Below are 22525 nucleotides of genomic sequence, written 5' to 3'. Positions count from 1 at the left end.
TCTAAATGCCATTATTTCCAATCAAATTCAAAATTCCAACACCTCAATCTAATGTAAAATTTTCAGAGGATTCCGAATATGTCAAAATTGAGACCAAAAAGTGCCGCTATGGAGTCCAACAGAGCAAAACCTAAAGTTGTAAAATGTTTGTTCTAGAAAAATCGTAAAACTATGAGAAAAACTGCGATTGGCCAAAAAGTTAATACCGTAGGCTTATAGTCCATGAAATTACCTATCTTTTGACCTACGGGAGTATGGGTGTAGGAGGCTGCTGCCAAAAGTTATTAAGGTTTTAAAAAAATCCATTTTTAACAGTAATTTGCAAAAGCTATGAGAAAAAGTCAAACCAATCCTGGATGTCTATAGCACATTTTGAAGGGCTTCAAAAGACCTTTCGAATGCATCTAAGAGAGTTGGAATTGATGAAGATTTACGGAAATGCGAGCAATTTTAAGATTTTTCATGTGTTTTGGACCTCAAACTTCAATGCCCGTTTTACCCCACTTCCCTTTGTCGTAGAGGGCTCATATTTGGCATGAGTTCATCTCATGCATAGACAAACAAACGCTGAAAGTTTCATCCAAATCGGAGCACCTCGATACGACCTGTTTCACATCGGTGAAAAACTCGCTCTTAATGAGAACTATTCAGCAAAATATAGGCACATGCATCTATAAAAAAAAAAAAATTATTTTCTTTACAAAAATTAAATTTCCTAAAATAAGAAATGTTTAATTTTTGAAATATTAGATATGTTTTAGAGAACAAAACCCGCAACTTTTGAGCCATAGCGAAGTAAGAACAAAAAATTACAGCAAATTTGCAAACGAATTGTACCATTTGGTTTTGTTTTAAAGAGTGCATTGTTTTTAAGATTTAGCCACTTATAGCTTGATTTCGATTGAAAAATTTCCGTATTTAATTTTTTTTCTAAAAAAAATTGTTGTTCAATAGGGTCAAAACAAGTTCTGCTGAAGGCAGGAGGAATAGACAAAAACACACATTAGAAGGTAAACAAAAAAACATTTCAGAGAGGTCACCATCATCAGTAAATGCTCCACCATGAACGGCCAACAATACAACTGTTTTATTCCAGCAATATGTTTTGTTTTTTTTTCTTTCTTATAACATTTATTTTAAACATTTACCGCTTAAGACGTTTTGTGCTCAGTTTGCTTTGAACGTAATACTTTTGGTTTACATTGCTTCAGTTTTTCTTTTGATTCTTCAAACATTCATTAGCATTGACTAGTGAACAGGGGTTTGCCATCGAGTAAAAGTGTACCTAAATTTCCTTAATCTCTAATCTTGGTAACAGCTAAGTACGGCTCGTGTTCCGTCGAATCGTGACGATCCTTGGTGAGTTGTGTAAAGTTTTGCAAGTTAACTTGTTCCATTGCTCCATGTCCCATCCCAGTCTTGCTTGGGGTTAATTAACTGCGTTGACTTAAAAAAAAACAGGTACCATTTGTACGGCCAGCAGTCTAACAGTCGTCGTCGGTGATTTCGTAGCTTCCACGAAAGTCACTCAGGGGCGTCACCTGGGTGCTGGTGGGCGTCAGCAGCGGGGCGGCACCCTGCAGCGAGATGGCCAACGGCAGCGCAGACGGGTTGCACACACTGATGGTTCCCCGGCTGTCCGTTACGGAGCGGAACCGGGCGGGACGACCCGACCTGCAACAAAGAATAAGGAACTTGGTCAAGACTAACTTCTATCGCGTGATGGAGATATTTTTCACTTTTCGCAACGGCACCGCAGCAGCCGGATGAACGCTGCCCGGAACGTCCGGTTGAAGATGGTGTAGATGATCGGGTTGATGGTGGACGAGACGTAGCCCAGCCACAGACAGACGCTGACGATCTGGTCCGGGACGTAGATGTCGGGCCAGGCCGCGAACAGGATGTTCAGCACGAAGAACGGCGCCCAGCAGAAGACGAACGTGAAGAACACCAGCCCCAGGACCTGTCGTTTGGAAGAGGGGGAAGGAATTTAGCGATTCCCGTTAAGATGAGACTTGAAAGATGTTATACCTTGGTGGCTTTCTGTTCGGTGGCCACGGCATTCGCCGACAGGTTGTTGCGGCGCTTTTTACTAGCGAGAAATTTCAAATTAAAGTGAATGTTTGGCGTTGGCACGCGCGGTGGATTCAGCGGCAGCCGGAACGAGCAGAACCGTTGCCGTTGGCGCGTCTCCCGCTCGATGCTGGCCGGCGTTTGGGTGCTCTGGTCGCAGGTTCCACGCCGTCGTGGCGGTGGTTGCGCGTGGTGATGGTGCAAGTGGTGGTGGTGGTGCCTCGCCAGTTGACCCGCTATCCGCGTGGGTCCGCCCAGGTGATCTCCGGTGCCACCGTTGCTGTAGCCGGAACCGGACTGCGTCGACGCCGAGATGGAACCGAGGTTGGTCCCGTGCAATCGCCAGGGACCGGTCCCACCGCCGCCGACCGTCGTCTCTCGCTGGTTGCAACAGAACGGGTCCGTTTGGGAGGACCCACCGGTGCCACCCGGCGGTGGCGGATGCTTTGAGACGGAAAGTCTGCCGCCCAACCTTCGGAACAGTTCGCCCTCCGGATGTTCCTGCAGGAAGCGGGCCTTCTTGCGCAGGAGCTGCACCGTGAGGGCGTACGTGACCACCATCATCACCATCGGGATGTAGAAGGCCACCAGCGAACCGAACACGAAGAAGGCCCGGTTGTTGATGACGCACTCCTGCGGGCCCGGCATGATGTTGCTGCGGTTGACAATACCTGGAAGGTGAGCGAAAATTCAAAAGAGTAGTATAATATACTATGTCCAGATTTGCCTCATTTTGGTAAATCTCAAGAGATACCCCCAGTTCTATTCTTTAGGTCAAAATAAGTAACTGCCCAAGTAACCAAACAGCCCTAAAACAAGTCAGTGTTCAGCACTACAAGCGCTTTACCAGCTGCGGATTATTGCTAATAAGTTTAGACATCTGCACTAAAAGCGCTTTTACAGCTGATTTGCGATCGGTTTTGGACTTTATATTTCTGATTTCCAGCTAGCCTCTACTGTTGTTGATCCAACCCTGCACAAAACGTCAAAAAAATTGAGAGAAGCAAAAATGTGGCTCTCTCGGCTCTCTCTATTTCCCCTCCCCATCTTCTGATCTATTTTTGGTTTGTTTACTACCACGTTACCGACTCAGCTGTCCGTGTGGAGAAGAGCCGATTTTTTTGCGTGAAAGGTAGATGTTGGAGATGTAATGCCTTGATGCTGGAGTTTGCCACCGATGTGTTGAATTTTCTGCGCCTTTATCCATTCGCCCAATTTGGAGTTGGCTTACCGCAGCTGTTTTCAAACCTACCAATGCTTGTACTTTGCATGATACCTAAAATAACTCTGTGGTATATGCTCCGTCAGACTCTGCTGGAGCAGGTTCCTCCATTATGACCCGTACCCCAGTACCCACGGCGAATTCTGAAGATTCTTTAGGCACCGAAGAGGCCCGAAAAATGTCAACCTTTAGGCCAACCTACTTTTTTCAAAAGAAGCGATTCTCTTTCATAATAATCGCAACATTAGTCCTCATTTTGTTTATTCAGCTTTTATGAAAAATTTCGATAAGGACTGAAAAAATCGACAGCACCTGCTAAAGCATGAAATCACGGTGAATCTCAGCCACCAACTGACATCGGAAATTTTCTCCGCAGGTTTGTGATGGTTGTTCTAGTTTAAGGGATGAGCGAGTAAGAAATGTGTTTATTTTTGTTTGCTTCATTCTCTCTCTTTCACACCTCTACTGTGTTGCCAGTTAATGGGAAAAAACCAGCAGTGTTGCTAGGAGCAGCAATAATTCAGCTGCATTTCAGCAAAGCCTAAAGCAATTGTTTTAGAGCTGATTTGTTTTGATCTTAGCTGTTTTATGACTAACTAGCTGGTGAATGCTGATGAACAGCTAATTTATGATTTATATTAATGCTGGATGGTTACTTGGGTGTGCCAATTTTGAGCCAAATCGGTTAAGGTTTAGGGTCGCTTTTGATCATAGAACCCAAGTAACCGCGAGGCACTAAATAGCGGCATTAAATCAGCATTCTATTGGCATTTAATACCAGCAAATAATGCTTCAAAACATTAAATCAGCACTTTTCCCTTGAGAAATATTTCAAGTGGCGCACAGTGATGCCGATTTAATGCCTCACCGAAAGCTCGAACAAAAAAAAAACTGCTTTATCGACGTCAAGGCTGGGGGAAAAAAAGGACAGCTAGCTGCTCCACACACTTGGTGGTGGGCCTCCTTTATTTTTTTTCTCCTGTAGAGGAGAAAATCGTGACGTCAGAAATGAACTCAAATCACTCAAAGTTCATTTTGTGAGTGACTTTAACAGTTTGGCCTAGTTTGACAGATACATTGTCCTCAGTTTTCTGTGGGAGAGAAAAGGAGGCGAATACTTTATGAAACTCATACCTGTCAAAATTCCTAGCCTCAAAATTTTGTCGCGAGTTGCTTTTCTCCTCTGTTGCGTTTCATGTGTGAGTGTGACACTTTGATGTTATTCTTGCATTTTTCTCGTCGATCTCCAGGATGCGCGCCAGCCAACTGATGTACAGTCATCCCACATATTCGGAACACTTTTGTGGTATTTTGTCAACAGGATGCAAAATGTAACTTTTCTGCCGATCCTGCTATTTTTAGGGCCTTTATTTGGATGTTCTCTTGCTATTTCACTAGTAAAAGTAGTACTTTTTAAACAAAAACTGCATTTCCAGACTATTTTATCCAGAGCAGCAAAACACTGCCTCCAAATTGCCTGTTTCATGATTGTGGGATGTTATTGTGTCTCCCACAATTGTGGAACACCTGAATTTAACTGATATTTTCACAAAAAAAAGTTATCAGACCATTCATAAAACATTACAATCATGAGTTTTATTGGTTTCAGAGTGCGAAGTCATTATTTTGTTAAAAATATGTACTCCTGGAGAGAAACAAAAGTTTGTTTACATCGTAAGAAAAACGTGTTCCGAATTTGTGGATTTCAAGGGTCAATGTTTTTCTTTGAAAACTTGATATAAAACGTAAAAATGTACAGCCGGTCTATACATCAATCGAAAGATCGCAAGAAAAGCTTTCACATGAAGGTAAAAGCAAATCATTATGTTCAATTATCGATTTTCTATGATTTGTTGAACATTGGCCGATCTGTAAACTGTTCCGAATATGAGGAATGATTGTATTCTGAAATGAGTGTTTGTTTTGAAGGTTTTAATCGATGTGGTTGATGCATCGAACATTAAGGAAGACTTTCTTTCTGCTGTTTCGAGTTTCTGGTTCATGAGAAAAACCCGTTGTCATTTTGTTGGACGAAAACTATTGACGAGTCACTCAGCAAATTGCGGCCATCCAGTCAAGTACCGTACAATCAATTACGGAAGGCTTGGGGTTAATAGGGACAAGTAATGGCTAACGGCTAACCTAAACTGTTTTCCGAGGAGTGCTTGGTCCACGGTTGGCAAAATTTCACAAAGTGTATCAGACTTCCGGAAAGCAGCTTTTTGCTTGCGAGAAAAGTCATTTAATTTACCAGAGAACTTTTGATAATGTCCTTTGTGCTATGGGCATATGTTTTGAAAAATTTGGCTTAATTACAGGTTGCAGTTTTCCACAAAAAAAAATATCCAAAAAAAAAAACATTTCAGTCAGCGGGAATTGAACCCAGTTCACGCAAAAATAAAACTGTTGCACACTGGGGGAAATGCGCCTTAACCCGCACGCTTACGGGAACAGTATAACGGGAGAAGGATAAAAGTCAATAACAGCGTGACTGGCTGAAATGTTTCCCGTATGGATGGGTTACTTTGTTGATAAACATCAAATGCTTTGAAGCACATTTTGAAGGTCGTAAATGGTGATTTAATGCCAGTTGTAATGCTGCAAAGTTTTGGTACTTTGAGGCATTCGCAAAGCTTATTTACAACTTCAAAGCATTCGAGTGCTGATTTAGTACTGAATAAAAACTTCAATTTAGTGCTTGTAAAAGGCCTGGGTGTAAAATAAATATTGCATTATTTTATGCAATTTTATGTGATTTTACACCCTGAAATATGTAGCCCATCAGTATGGGAAACCTACTTGACCGAAATGTCAAGCTCTTATATGCGTTTATTCTTAAAACTTTTCATCGGTCTGATGGCCTAGTGGGCTAAGGCGCCAGTCCTTACTGTTGGTGCTGGGTTTGAATCCCGTCGGTTGCTACTTTTTTTTGTGTTTGCAAAAATTGTACATGCAGTGTGTAATATTAAGCGTTTTTTTTTTACGAAGGTGATGTGCATGCTTTTGCATGCGATTTTACCATCGGATTTTTTGCTGTGTAGGGTGCTTAGAGTTATTACTAACGCCAAGTAGCAAAAATGTTTTTTTTTTCTTTTCAAGTACTCTTCCAAACTCCAAACTACTTAGCTATAGCTAGCTAGGTATCTAGAAAACTTTTTGTAGAACTTTTTGCTGCTTGTGAGTTCTTTCTAGCAGGATGAACATAATGTCCGGATAGGCGTGAGGAAAGCATTAGCCCGATAGATGGATTTTAAAAGTTAGTTTTTGCTTGGTCAAAATTACATGTCGACGTCGTCGTGCTATCTTGTCGCACCCGCCATTTTGACGTTCCGAGAAAAACGCGTTTTAATGTTTGACACAAAATGGCGTTCTTAACTCAATTTGGCTCAAAATGCACGTACGACAAGTTAGCACGACGGCGACGATGTGATGAGTTAACACGATCTGTTCTGCCACCACGCTCATTGCCCGGGCCTTTGCTGTTGACAAAAGGCTTCAGCATAACGAAACGAACGAGATAACTATTTTTAATAGACACTTTTTTGCTCGTTTTATTTTGCCTCCATTTTTTTAAGCACGTCCCATTAATCCTGTTGCCCGGGATGAGATGTCGAACGCCATGAAATGCAATTTCGCAACCACAAACCAACCAGTGACGTTAAGGTGAGGTCTGGTTTCTTTGGGAATTTGGGAATCTTTGGATACGGTTTGGATGCATTCTTCCCACCAGACCTCCTCTAGACGTCATCGTCAATAATAAACTCACCCAGAACGGTAATCGAGCTGGACACCAGCATCGCGAGCAGCCACACGAGAACGATTTTGATGCCGGTCAGCCGTTTGGTGGCGTGGTGCCTGCTCCCGAGCGGATTCCGGATGCCCAGGTACCGGCCCAGGCTGATGAAGCACATGTGCAGGATGCTGGCGGAACAGGCCAGCACGTCACACGTCACGTAGATGTTACACCAGGTGAACCCAAACGGCCAGTAACCTGGAAAAAAAAAGATCGGGAGACCGGGAGAAAAGATTAAAAATGAACCCTGTTTGTTGCACACATTTTGCATCACGAGGCATTGAGTGACACCAGCAAGTGCAGGCACGTGACAGGATATGAATTGCCTTGATAATGTATACGTTCCTTGACTTGGTATAACATTTTATGCTAACATGTTAAGTAGTTTGTTCACGGAATTTCTAAGTATTATGGCCCTAGAAGCAAACCTGAAAATTTGAGCTCAATCGGTTAGAGGTTTTGTGGGTCCAGTTTTGACTGATTTTGAATTTAATTAAATTTATTTTACGTTTTTTAACTCTTCTTCTAGAAAGTTTTCGTAAACCCGATAAAATGTTCTCGTCTTAAAGATTTCTTATAGGTTTCGATCCGGAAAACAACTTTGAGGAACATCCCATAGCGCTAAGGATTGATCCCGAAAAGATACAGGTAAATAGTTTTTTTGCGTTTATAAAATTTATAAGGCTTTTTAGTCAAACATTTTCTAACACGTTCACACCACTGAGTGCCACAGAAGTTGGTTTGTTTGTGACGAGTTGGCGTTTATTCGGGGAAAGAGCGTTAACACAGAGTGGGTGGTGTTTATATAAAAGATGCGCGTGGCAAAGCCTACTGCGCCTAAAGCTAACTAAATCTAATCACCAGGGCTGCACTTAGGGTTGACTTCCAACAGTTTGCATCAGATCTACTTTCACTTTCCAGCAATATTTTTTTTGCCATGCATCTTATAGCTGGTTTTGAAAGGCCTGCGGAGAGATGACAGCTTACATGTTTCGCAGGGCCAATGACAGCTCGAGCTCGACCTTTGTTTGCATCAGGACACTGGGACAAGTAATTCGCCATTTTTGATTTAAATTACACTCAAACCCCGATGGTTTGACACCAACTGGTGTCAAACGTACGGGGTCACTTTTTAGTTTGAAACTCCGTTTACACGGAGTTCACATACACTATCAAACGTTCGTTTTGATAGTGTGCGTGAGCGCCGTGTAAAAAGTGTCACTTTATAGTTTGACTTTGACCAACCAACGGGGTACAAACTAAAAAAGTGTCAGACGAAAAAGTGACCAAACAACCGGGGGTTGAGTGTGTATTGTTTTCACTTGGTCTAGAAAGCCTCAATGCTGTAAGGAGCAAGTTGCACTCGAGAATTACATTATAGAAGGGCGTAAGCCTTTGAATTTTTTTTTTGAAATTTCCAATTTAAATTTTGCTGTATCTCGAAGCTGTAACAGACAAACTTGTAAGAAATTTGACAAGCTTTCTGAAAAACTGCACTGAAATAAAAATACACACTTTTTCTATCGGATTATTCAATTTAAATTAAAAATCATATTCGATGGTAATCCTTTTGAAGATATAGCGGTATTAAAAATAAAAATGTAAAAAAGGGAATAAGCCTTTTATTGGTGGTTTTTAACTGAAAACAAGCTACAGAATTTTTTCATTGTGGTCAGTAAGATAGTAGTTATCTGGGTATTAAATTTGCTTGTTAACGGTGCACATCAACCAGAGCTTTTGCACCCAGATTTTTGTTACAGACATTTTAGTATCTTCGAAACTACGGGCACTATCGAAATATTTTTTTATTCATCCCCTAAAGTACTGTCTACAAAGTCATTTACAACAAAGTTTGATTAATTGTACAATCCAGTTATTGCAGGATTGGGTCCGTAAGTTTGACAATTTTTGAATAAGAAGACAACAACTTCCTTCGTTGCTGTGCACCCTTAAATTGAGATACGTCAAATGCAAACTTGCAGAAATCGGACAAGCTTCTCGTTAAAAATATTTTCTAGGCTGAAAAATCAAGATTAACAAACAGAAATGGCAAAAAAACACAAAAAATGGCCAATACCTTTGTTTTTGATCTATATTTTATTTTTTAGCCGCTGTATCTCAGAAAGTATAGGACTTTGGACGATTGTCAGTAGGGGTTGTTCAAATATAACATCCAGAGATTTTCAAAATTTCAGAACCTGTCTGTAAAGTTTCACTGATATCGAAGAGGGTCGGGTTCAACCGAATCCCAATTTGGCATGCAATCTGCTGTCTCAAAAGCCCACCATAACATAATGATAAGGAATGTTTACAAAGTTTTGGGTGAAGAAAAACCTTCTTTCAACCGCAATTGATTATTTTTTCCAGATTCAATTACGGGTCGCAAATAAGAAAATATTTAAGCCAAAATCAGAACGTAAATTTGCACTGATCCAATTGAATATGCTTTTGCATTGATACTCTCCAATGGTACGGTGCTTTGTTTGAAAAAAAAAATCAATTATTTGCCTGGTAGTATTTATCCTGGAACAACAACACCCATTTTTCCACGTACAATTAATGTGGCAGAAATAATATTACGGGTATTGTTGTTCGCGCCATAATGCTCATTCTTTAAATCATTGAACCGTAAAGTGTTTTCAGTGGATTGGAATGAAGTGCAAATCGAGCAATGTGCTGCAAAATTGATGGGTTCTTAAATGTAAACCTTTTCAATTTTATTGTAAGCCGTAACCTGAGACATGAAGATTTTTTAATTCTTAAAATGATGGAAAAAAATCAAAATTTTGTTTCACATGGCAAACGTATTGTGAAGTAGTTTTCCACACATATTTAAACAAAAACGAGAACGCGAAACTTTCTGGAAATGTTTGTCCCTGACAAACACACACACATGAACATACACACTGGTGATTTTGCGAGATTGAGTTACCACGAATTTGCCACAGGTAAACAGATTTTGCAGTTTTTCTTGCACGAAAAATAAATTAAATAAGTCAACGTACAAATTCCGAACAGGTGGTGCAATTAATTTTTCAGAAACATAATGCTACCACCCAGTGAGAATTTTACCTAAAGCTTCGAATCTAAACCTTGAATGCCATTTTTTTTTTATTTCAGAGGTACATTATTTGTCGCAAGTAGGGCGTCCAATTTTCCCGGGTTTTGAATTTCCCGGGAAACGGGAAAAATATTTTTGGAATCCCGGAAATTTCCGGGATCCCGGGATATTTTTGAAACAGTAATAAAATTCATATTTCCATTATATTTGTTAGGTATTTCATGCTTAAATCATAGAATTAGCTCAATACTATTAATTGGTGATAATCAAAACTCCAATCTAAACAAGGGCAGCAGTTTTTTGAATGCTTAAGAGAAATTTAAAATTGTTTTTTTGTTCATTGTTTTGAATTTTAAATGAACCACAATTTTTAATAAGTAAGTCTCTTATAAATAAGGCTTAATCTTATAAATAAGGCTAACTATACGATTTTTTTCTTTACCGTACGGATTCAAGACCTTCTTCGCGAATTTTTATCAGGCCGGATTTTTAATGGTTACAATAATAACTTTTTGGATTGAAATGCTTTTTTGATTTGGCCAAAGCTTTTTTTATTTAAATATCTTTATCGAACTGTCAGTTTGATATTAAAAGAATTATTTTCAAAAAAAAGTTTATTGTCCTTAAAAAAAACTACATAATTGTTCTTTTCATATTTCTTTCAAAACATATTTATTCAATAAAATAACCAAAGGCTATCTAAAGCTAGTGAAAACCTGTGTAAATTTGGATTAACACATAGTTTTTGTGAAAACACTCAGAACAATATTATCCTTAAAATCTCCTTAATCCTTACATTTTGTAAACTTCAGAAATTTTCAAGAAAAAAAAAGGAAAAAACATAATGATTCGAATCGTCAAATCACGGTTTACATTGTGTATGTTTTTAAATATTCATGTCATAAGCACTATGATTGCAAAGTTAAAATTGTAAGCTCTAAATACGACACTGTTTTATATTTTTAAGTCCCAAATTCCAAATTTATCTAAATAATGCCTAAACAGTTTTTTATACCATGGGGTCATATCGGCAAAGTGTACGGATTTTTGCTCTGCAAGAGTTAGTAGCCTTACTTATAAATATATTCCTTTTCTTTATTTATTTATTTATTTATTTATTTATTTATTTATTTATTTATTTATTTATTTATTTATATGATATAACTAGAAAAGCTTAAAAAATTTATTTGAGAATTGAAAAAAAAAGAAAAATATGATTTTTTCAGCTTTAAAATCATTTAAATACTTAAATATAATATCCAGTCTCTTCAAAAATTTATTAAGTAACATAGAAAATATCTTAAGCACTAGGCTTTTTTGCGGATCAGTAAACTAAATTTTAACAATTTTCCTTGGTAAGCCAAATTAATGCTGATATATGCCGAATACAAAATTTAATTTTATAAAATACTTATCGATTGCTGGGTTTGTGTGCATCTTTTTCCACAACCAAAGCTGAATTTCCAGAGCAAAATTTATTTATTTTTTAACTTCGGAAATTCCCGGTTTTAGAAAAAAATCCCGGGAATTTTGTATCAAAAATCCCGGGATTCGGGAATTCCCGGTTTTGGAAAAATCCCGGGAATTTTGTCCCGGGAATTCCCGGGATGGACGCACTAGTCGCAAGATATTTAAATTTAATTAAAAAAACAAATTGGATTGACATTATTAGAAAATAATAAAGGGTACTCAGTCTTTAATGTAAGTCTATGATTAACTTAAAAAATATGTATCGCTATTGCACTTTGTCGATCTATTATGAGAAGCCAGAAAGAAAACTTTCACGCGCAGCGTAAAAGCGCTGGCGTTGAAGCTTCGACTTGAAGCTTCGACTTGAAGACTTGTCGAGCTTTCGAGCAAGAACGAAACACACTAATATGGCTATATCTTTGGAAATACATTTTGGAAATTTTGGACCCAAGCAGTTTATGGCGCATGTTTTCGAATGGCTTTTTGTTTGAAACTTAATTCTTTTATTTGATAGTGTTATCTGTAAAATAGTCCAAAAAATACCTCTAAAAATGGCTTTGACCACATTTACTGGTCGAAAATTGTGAATCGAAAAATAAAATATTCGTCTCTGACCCCACGGCTACAGGTCTGAAATATAAAAATTGTGGGTTTTATGAGCGGTTTTCCAGTGATGGAAGACACAAATTTTTAAGAGCGGATACAGACATCGCTCATGTATTTCAGAAAAAGAACTCTCAAAAATCAGACTTTGAGTTCCGGGTTTCGGGCCAAAATTCAATTTAGTAATAAGATTTTTTCCTGGGACGAATCCTCACCGTGCACGAATTTTTTAAGATTTCTGAGAAAAACGCTTTTCCAAAAGCAAACCTTAAACTTTTTTTTGTAAGAAAGACAAAACTTCGTCTTGACAAGTGATTTTATTTTTTTGTATATTTTAGTGTACATAAAACGCAAACTTTTGAGAGTAAAGTATTGTGTGGATCTGTAGATCCTGCGAAATCTGCAGATCATTAGTTTTTCAAAATACTTTTTCGTAAAATTCTGATAGGGGAATTATACCCATTTTAATCAGTCTAAGCCGTTCGACCAATTCTCATCACTTTTGCAGTTTTCCGCTATTATATCAACATATTCAGATACATCAACATTGGAGAGTTGCTTGCTCACTATTATTTCGACGTCGTCGTGCTATCTTGTCGCACCCGCCATTTTGACGTTCCGAGAAAAACGCGTTTTAATGTTTGACCTTGAATATACAAAAACGAGAGCACGCAATGTAAACAATAACAAACACGTTTTGTTTGGCTGACCATTCTGTGCATTGTCCCAAAGTTTGGTTGAAGTTGGTTGCTGGAGTCCCGAGTTATAATTACAAATGTTTACGGTAGTCTAGCTTGTACGTGCGACAAACGCATCCTGACTTTCCAGGCCTGAAATCCCTTTGGCCTTTTGTCGCACTTACATCAATTTTCATGGAGTGACAAGATAGCACGACAAGATTGAAACTTCTTTCATATGTAAAGTGACAAAAATGCACGGAGTTTTTTCGGTTTTTGTTGAATATCTCAGGATTGAAATCGAAATTTGGGGATCTGTGAAGGTCAAAAGGTGAGGCTTTGTGAGCTGCACAAAATGGCGTTCTTAACTCAATTTGGCCCAAAATGCACGTACGACAAGTTAGCACGATGGCGACGATTTGAGCTATTTATTACTTTGGAAAAGTCAAAAATACTTTATGAAAGCTGTATTTCATAATCAAAGTGCTGATAGGCCGATAATAGAAATAGGCTGAGAAAGGGTATATTTCCCCTAACTCTTTAAAACCCGTGCTAATGATAAGGATCGGACTGAAACTAGAACTGAAACTGAAACAGTTGTTTTTCTCCATAGATTTTGACGATTTTCCACATACAAACTCCAATACAACTCACCTAGAAAACCCGGAATCGCCCCGAGCGGCATCACGAACAAGCTCACCAGCAGGTCGGCAATGGCCAGCGACAGCAGGAAGTAGTTGGTGACGTTCTGCAACTTCCGGTCCAGGGCGACGGCCAGACACACCAGGATGTTGCCGAGTCCGCCGGCAAAGATGAACAGTATCACAAACAGGAAGCTCCACTGGTACTTGGGCGCCACCGCAGTGGCCATCAGCGGTCCCGGCATGGACCCGTTAAAGATGACCATGCTGGCCACCTGTTCCACCAGGCCGTCGTACTCGACGTTCAGCAAACACTGGACGGGTTCGAGCAGAGCCGCCGTAGAGTTGACCAGATCGAACGAATCGTTCTCGTAGAAGGTGAACCGTCCGGCACTGTTGTTGCAGATCAGCTGGTACCGCTGCTGCTGCTGCTGGTGCAGGTTGATCCGGGAAGAGCCGGCACTCCGGATGCCACACGGCAGCTCGGAACCGTTACCCGCGGCAGAAGAGGTGACCATCGCCGCCGAACTGCCCCCAGCGGCCATCAGCTCTAGCGTAAGCTTGGGCAGTTTGAGCAGCAGTTCCGAAACCGGCCGGAAGATGTTCCGTGCCAGCACGGTGCTGTTGAAGCTGGCGAAGCAGTCCTTTACCAAGCCGTCACCGGCGTTGGTTATCACCTTCCAGGAGCTGCACTCGTACAAAGCGTCCGTCCATCGGATGTTGGGGCTGGCATGGGAGGATAAAATGAAGCATGAAGTTATTCATTGTCTTGAGCAATTTTCCACGATTTTGCAAATCGTTGTTTCTTTGCAGAAAAAAAACGACGATTTTTTTTTTACTTCGCGGATAGAAACTAACAGTTCAAAAGAGCGTAATGTTTAATGTTTGACCCGTTTAAAATATTAGTTTTGACTAAAAAATTTCAAAGTATTGTTAAATTTCACAAATGTTTCATGTTTTCACATTGAAAATCGGACCATTAGTTGCTGAGATATCGACATTAGAAAATGGTGGGTTCAATTTTCCTGTTTTTTTTTTTTTTTTCTTTAAACCGCTTTATCTCAGCAACCAGAGGACCAATCTTTAATGTCTCTTAGAATATTTTATAGCAAATTTTTGAACTGGTTTTATCTTGAAAAAGGGGTCCTTTATCAAAAAATCTGTTAAGTATTTTTTGATTGCAAATTCATTTTAACATACAATAATTAAGTCAAAAAATTGTTGCATGCAATTTCGTTTATTCCCAAAAATCACATTTTTTCTAAAATTCATAACTCGACGGCAGATTTTTTGACCATACTTCTCTATTTCTCAAATGTTGCGGGTTTTTTGTCCCCTAACACATATCAAAAAATCAAAAAATACATTTTTTGGGAAATTGAGTTTTTGTGCAATTTTTTCTGTGCATCTATTATTTCCTCAACAATACCTACAACTTTGCAAAGCCACCAAATTAATCAGAAAATTCACTCATAAGTGAAAGATTTTTGAATATTTACGTACCATTTTTGTAGAAAGAGCTGACAAAATGGTATGAAGGATTGTATGGGTGAACCAATGACACAAAATAGCTTCTTTGGTCATAGGGAGAGTCCCCACAAAGTTTGAGCCAAATAAAAAAAACAAATTAAATCCATTTCCGGTTTTGGTAGAAAGTTGCTCATTTGGAAAATTTGACGAACTGAAACAAAAATGCACGTCGCTACTATTAGATTAAATAATTTTTAAGTTAAAAAGTCAAATTTAAAGGCGAGCTCACGATTTTTTTTTGTTCAAAATTTTTGTGAGTTTGGCCTAATACGTTTTCAAAAGAATCATGAAAAATTCAGGACGAAGAAAACTCCTTAAAAATTACAAAAATCATTTACTAAAACTGTTTTTAAGTGATCTTAAAACATCAAAATTTTGAAAAACCAGAGCGGGAATCGATTTTCCAGACACTTTTTCATAAAAGTTCCCCACTACCCTAAGTCCAATATTTGTGAAGAAACAGCGGTTTTGAAAATAAAAATTATGATAAAACAAGGATGTTTGCCATTTATTGTGGTTTGTAACTTTTATCAAAAAGTTTCTGGCATTCATTTTTTGTCTGTTAGACTGTTAGATGTTTGCGTACACCGGCTTCGCAGGATCGAGAAAAAGGCAAGACACGAATGGTTAAACTAAATACTAAACTCCTTTATTTCCGTCCGTCTACTTCACGTGTTTGTTCAAGAGTGATGTTGTTGTTTTGATGTTCTTCTCTTTGCGCGCACAGACCAACTGTCAAAAGCCTAGGGGTGCGCATAAACAGTAAGGAGAGTAGGGTTGTCCACCGAAACAGACCACTTAAAACAACTATTTAATAAATGATAACTATGTAATAAGTGTTTTTTTAGGAGAGTTGCTCCTTCCATTTTAGGTTTTCTTTACAAAAATTTTGAACTCCAAAAATGACTTTCAAACTTATAAATCAAAAAGTCTCATAGAAGCCACGTGCATTTTTTGTTTCAGTTTATTTTTTTCAGAAAGCTCGTAAAAATTTCTACAAGATACATCTTTAACAACTTTCTGAACCGATGTAACTGCTTCGAAATGCAGCAATATTAAAATTACGATATGCTAAATTATTGAAATTACATAAGGTCTTTTAAATGTTTTTTTGAATTAAATATACTTTATTGAACCTTTCTTATAATAATCACATTTGATTTACAAAATAAGTGGTTAGTTGTTGCTCTTCAGGTTTAGTTTGCATTTGTTGATTAATTTTGATTAATCCAAAATCACCCTAATCGTGAACCACCCTAATTTTCAACCAAACCAAAAGTTGTTTCTTGCCATATGCAACAACTCTTCTGAAGACACCAAAGCTCCAAAACTTCATCATTTTACGGAAAATCCATTTTCCACTTAATTTTGCGATCTGGACCACTGTGTTTTGGGTACTACAATTTTTGTAATTGAAAGACGCAACTTTTGGTACACAAAAATGTATAGGTCATTGCTTAAATTTTAAAGCTTAAAGTTTAAAAGTTTTCAAATATACCTAAAGCTAGATTTTTGAAACTGCAAACATTTTTTTTCTTGAGGCCCAATCAATCACCCTTCATTTGCGTCCAAGGCGTCATCCATACAGTATGTCACGGGGGGGGGGGGTCTGAGCAAGTGTGATATTGCATGTTATAAGTATAGGAAAAGCGTGACAAAGGGGGGAGGTGTGGGGGGGTAAATTTTGGCTGATTTTAGCGTGACGTACTTTATGGATGAAGCCCAAGAGAGCTAGATAGGGTTGAAATGGCGCGGAAAAATTTGGTTTTTGCGAAAATCGTCGAAAATTTCCATTTTTTGGACCACCCTAACACGTTGTATGTCCAGTGTCCAGTCGTATGATACAGTCCAGACTCGATAATCCGAAGGCCTCGGAAAAATGTCGTTTCGGATAATCGAATTACGAAAACAATTTTGTTTTCTTATTCCTGATTGTCGAGTTTAAGTATGATCCCAAAACTATTCTAAAGTGATTACAACATTTTAAATACAAGATGGCAGCCAAAATGACGGCGCTGAAATATTGAAAAATTACATTTGGTATTTGTTAAGGCAATCAACTATTCAATTTCTACCAAAATTGGGTCGTCGAGTTTGAATATGGTGTAAAAAGTAAGAAACAAAAAAAATCGTTTTTTTTCTTCTTTTCTTCGTGATTCGATTATCCGAAGTCCCGTACAAACTTTCGTATACTCGAAACATCGGATAATCGAGACTGGACTGTTTTTAAATTGCCCTACTCACTTTCCAGTCCCACTACTGCTGCTGTTGCTGCTGGGGCTGACGGATTTCAGGACACACTTCAAGTTCTGATAACACTGCACAATAGCTCTGACCGCGGTGCCACTCTTGGCAGGAACATTTGACGGTCCGGCTGATGTCCTGGTGGCTGCTGCTGCTGGCATCAGTTCTGTGACACCGTAGCCGCAGATGATGTCCGGACCCCAGTACGACGTCCAGGTGTTGTTGTAGTTGGCACAGGACAGCAGAAAGCGAAACGTGGACCAGTGGTCACTCGTGCACCAGTCCATCGGATTGTGGTCAATTGCCATGTCGGCCCCCCTCCGTTCTTAGCAGTTGCTAATTGGAGGCCCAGATTCCGAAGGTGGTACTGGTACTGTTGTCCGTGCTGGTGTTCATCTTTGTAGGCTCGGGATCGGTGATCAAATCCAAAAAGGGTGCTGAAAATGACAAGATGTTCAATCATTGAATAGGCTCTTTAATTGCTAACACTATGAATTTAGTATGACTTTCTGCAATTACTTCGGACAATTCGTTTCGAGTTTTTGTAAAGGGAACAATTTGATTTGTCTCCGTTTTATTTTTCGAAAAAAAAAAACCAAATTTTCGCTCGTTTCCGTTTGTTGGCAGTGAAGTTGGTTCGATCTGTACAGATCGGTAAGCCGTTTTCCAACCAGCGATACTTCTCTATAGTAACTTAACGTGTTTTATCCAGAGCTTACGATTGATGCGGTTATATTTGGTCTACCGTTTAGGAACATTCCCCCAAAAGGGTTTCCCCCGCCATGCTCTAGCGGCATCTCAAGAGAGTCGAATTTCCCAACCCGTCTGATACAGAGAAAAATCACCTTCCAACCTACGAACCTTCGGATTAGGTACAGCAAACCCCTTGCATTGAGGAAGCATGTGTTGTGCTGCTGAACTGACACTGTCATTTTTTGAAGTCTTGCCTTCTGCTGTCCCGAGCAGACGGAAATAACGCTGGAATAACATTTTTTGATATTTGAAAATACTAGGCCAATAACATTTTATGTTATTAATAACAAGATTTGTTATTCGCCGTTATGATTTTTTTGTTATTGGATTGTTATTGTAATAACAGACTAATAATATTTTAAGTTATTCTTCGAACAAATCTTTGTTATTATTTTTTGTTATTTTAACAACTAATCCGATCATCTCAATAACAGTTTGCGGTATCCTTCCATAACAAAAAATGTTATTCTCAAGTTGTTCTGGCTTTCAATCAATATCAGACCGATAACAAATTTTGTTATGATAACATTAATTGTTATTGAACTCTTATGCAAAGTTGGATTTTGCAAGAATATTCCATAACACTTTCTGTTATTTTAACAGTATTTGTTATTGAAATGGCATGAATTTAGTTATTACCGTATGTTCGGGGTTAAAATACCGAAATTCATGCGCTTGACAGAGATTTTCATTATTCTTGTGTTGTTAAATTGGAATAAAATAAAACTAGAGAGCCTCTGTAGTACAAACAAAAAACAGCAAAACGCTTCTGTACAGTGAAAGCTTTGTTGTTTGATTGTTGGTGGTCTAATCAAAGAATCATGTTGAACAATGGTCAAACTTTTCCAGCTAAACGTGGGTCCATACAACAGCGAATTAACTGGATCAAACCCTCGATGTCGCACCGTACTGTGCTGAGGTGAGGCTGCCCGCCCTGTCCTGGCAGGTCTTGTTACGGTTTGTTCGACCAGCCGGTATGATTTACGTGCAGTTTTATTGCGCCGTGCCAGGATTATTCCCATCCATCCGGGCGGAATTGAGAGCGACCGTCCATTTATTTCTTTTCTTTTTTTTTATTTCTACCACCCAGATAAAGCCTTCTAGCGAACAAGGGATTCAAATCAATTTTGGGCTGGCAGAGTGCCCAAAAATTTCCGTCAAAATCGACGTCGTCGTGCTTTCTTGCCGCATGTCATCTGTTTAACGTTTCGGATAAAACCCTAAACCCTAAATAATCAAAACTGAAAACAATATCAAACATGTTTTTTCTTTAGCTGACCATTAGGGTGGTCCAAATCCGGGCTTTCTCGGGGCTACCCCACTGAAATCAAAGATTGACCCATCAATAGGCGTAATTCCAAATTTGAGCTGTGGAGGTAAAATTGTCGTCCAATCTTTATCAATTCTCAGATGTAGGACCGTCATTAAATTTAGAGCAACCTTCCCAAAGGCCGCGTAAAATGGTAATTTTCAGAAGGTAATAACTTTTCAGCAAAAAATCCTAAAATAAAATATGGGTAATTCTCTACCAACTCACACGAAATCGGGAAAAGTTGCCCCGACTCCTCTTCGATTTGCGTGAAACTTTGTCCTAAGGGGCAACTTTTGTCCCTAATCACGAATCCGAGGTCCGTTTTTTGATATCTCGTGTCGGAGGGGCGGTACGACCCCTTCCATTTTTGAACATGCGAAAAAAGAGGTGTTTTTCAATAATTTGCAGCCTGAAACGGTGATGAGATAGAAATTTGATGTCAAAGAGACTTTTATGTAAAATTAGACGCCCGATTTGATGGCGTACTCAGAATTCCGAAAAAAAAAACGTATTTTTCATCGAAAAAAAAACACTAGAAAAGTTTTAAAAATTCTCCCATTTTCCATTACTCGACTGTAAAAATTTTTGGAACATGTCATTTTACGGGAAATTTAATGTACTTTTCGAATCTACATTGACCCAGAAGGGTCATTTTTTCATTTAGAACAACATTTTTCATTTTAAAATTTCGTGTTTTTTCTAACTTTGCGGGGTTATTTTTAAGAGTGTAACAATGTTCTACAAAGTTGTAGAGCAGACAATTATAAAAAAATTGATATATAGACATAAGGGTTTTACTAATAAACAATACGAGTTATCGCGTCGTACCGCCCCTCCGACACGAGATATCAAAAAACGGACCTCGGATTCGTGATCAGGGACAAAAGTTACCCCTTAGGACAAACTTTCACGCAAATCGAAGAGGGGTTGGGGCAACTGCTGTGTGAGTTGGCGGAGAATTACCCATATGGTGTCTTCGGGAAAGTTGTGCAAAATTTAATGATGAAGGTCCTTCATCATTGATAAAAATTGCACGACTATTGCGCCCTTCACAGGTAAAAATCTTTGATCTTTGATTTCAGGGGGTAGCCCCGAGAAAGCTCGGATTTGGACCACCCTACTGACCATTTTATAGGGTGTTTAGAAATTTGGCATTCAAAGTTCCAAAATTTGTGCAACGTCAAATTTGTACGAACCTTACAATAGACGTGCATGCAAATGTGATAAACTGCTTCTGAAAACGTGTGGCAACGTAGCGAATATAATCGGAACAACATTCTTATATGATAAGCGGCAACATTGCACAGAGTAGAGGAAGTTCTCGTATGTTTACATGTAGAAAATCACAAAATTTCATATTACAGAAAATTCACTAAATTCACTTAAAAGACGATTTTCAATCACTCCTGAAAGTTTCATGAAGATATTTCGTGACTGAACTGAGCAAGAGACGATTTAAGTTCACAAATTTGCAATGCGCAAAGCGAACTGTCAAACTTTGTGAACGTTTTTCTCTAAACACCGAGCTGAGTGCCACGATATCTCGATATGGGATTGACCAAATTGGCTGAAATTTGAGGTGAAGACTCTCTAGACATATCCCGTGTGCATGACGAAGCCCGATTTTGAAATCATACTTTTTGAAAAAATACAAAAATCAAAAACTGACGATTTTTCATATGAAAAATATAAAAATATTTTAATCTTTTTTTTTTAATTAAGTTTTTGAAAATCGGCCTTCGTCATGCACACAGGACCGGTTAAACGAGTCTTCATCAAAATTTTGAGCCGATTTGGTCAAAGCATTGTTGAGATATCGTGGCACCCGCTAACTTAAAATAGCTATATCACGGCAATGGTACATCCAAATGTCTTCATATTTATTTTGTTAATAGATGAAAATGTATATTTTAATGCCCTGCAACAATACTTTCAAAAAAGTTTGAATGTGTGCTCATACCAATCTCCGCCATTTTTGACGATTTACAAGTATGAAACCCCTTAAGGTGTTAGAAGGAGTCTTTCACTTTTGGGGCAATGACTGTCAATGATGGTTCTGGATTCGGGGTCCAGAAAAAGTAAATTGAAATGAAAAAATAATCACAATATGTACAACGCTGCTACAAAAAACACAAAGAAAACCGTTTTTTGATTGAAAACATACTGAATCAAGATTTGAATGTTTTTCTAAAACAAACATGGCCGCCGAATGGCCGACCGGGAATGATGCCTTTCAGAGCCTTAAGCACTCGCTCCTAACTCAATAAAATTTTTGGATTTTCACTATTTAAACAACTGGTTTTGTAAAACTGTTGATAGAAACTTACTTGCTCACTTCCTATTGAGCTGTTTATCACTCGATTTCAGTTGAAAACGCTTTTTATGAGCTCCCGAGCAGACGGAAATAACGTGGGAATAACATTTTTTGATATTGGAAAATACTAGGCAAATAACATTTTATGTTATTTATAACAAGATTTGTTATTCGCCGTTATGATTTTTTTGTTATTGGATTGTTATTGTTATAACAGACTAATAACATTTTTAGTTATTCTTCGAACAAATCTTTGTTATTATTTTTTGTTATTTTAACAACTAATCCGATCATTCCAATAACAGTTGGCGGTATTCTTCCATAACAAATAATGTTATTCCAAAGTTGTTTTGGCTTTCAACCAATATCAGACCAATAACAAATTTTGTTATGATAACATTAACTGTTATTCAACTCTTATGCAAAAATTTAGTTTTCAAGAAGAATCCATAACATTTTCTGTTATTTTAACAGTTTTTGTTATTGAAATGGCATAAATTTAGTTATTACCGTCTGTTCGGGCTGCAACTGAACGTCACCCGAGCAGACGGAAATAATTTGGGAATATTTTTTTTAATATTTGAAAATACTAGGCCAATAACATTTTATGCTCGTATGCCCGGGCAAAGTCGTGATACCAGAGCAGACGGTGATAACAAAATTCATGCCATTTCAATCACAAATACTGTTAAAATAACAGAAAATGGAATGGAATCATCTTGAAAAATCCATTTTTGCATAAGAGTTTAATAACAATTTATGTTATCATAACAAAATTTGTTATTGGTCTGATATTGGTTGAAAGCCAAAACAACTTGGGAATAACATTTTT

The 22525-nt window shown here is 38.3% G+C and overlaps 1 protein-coding gene across 1 annotated transcript in view; it reads right to left on the bottom strand.

The window, feature by feature from the left end:
- Positions 1 to 1118: 1118 nt before the first annotated feature.
- Positions 1119 to 22525, bottom strand: part of LOC6046005 (D(2) dopamine receptor) — a 33494-nt gene continuing 12087 nt past the window's right edge. The window contains exons 2-7 of the mRNA XM_038264794.1: positions 17315 to 17751; positions 13554 to 14266; positions 7062 to 7286; positions 2032 to 2744; positions 1740 to 1963; positions 1119 to 1674 (exon numbers count right to left, since the gene is read on the bottom strand). Coding sequence (XP_038120722.1) covers positions 1485 to 1674; positions 1740 to 1963; positions 2032 to 2744; positions 7062 to 7286; positions 13554 to 14266; positions 17315 to 17622 — 2373 coding nt within the window. The 5' untranslated portion in view covers positions 17623 to 17751 and the 3' untranslated portion in view covers positions 1119 to 1484. The remainder of the gene's footprint in view (positions 1675 to 1739; positions 1964 to 2031; positions 2745 to 7061; positions 7287 to 13553; positions 14267 to 17314; positions 17752 to 22525) is intronic.

The sequence above is a fragment of the Culex quinquefasciatus genome, chromosome 3, assembly GCF_015732765.1.
Source record: "Culex quinquefasciatus strain JHB chromosome 3, VPISU_Cqui_1.0_pri_paternal, whole genome shotgun sequence".
NCBI classification, from domain to species: Eukaryota; Metazoa; Arthropoda; class Insecta; order Diptera; family Culicidae; genus Culex; species Culex quinquefasciatus.
Note: the sequence above shows the minus strand (reverse complement) of the source record. Positions and strands in the feature narration are given on the sequence as shown.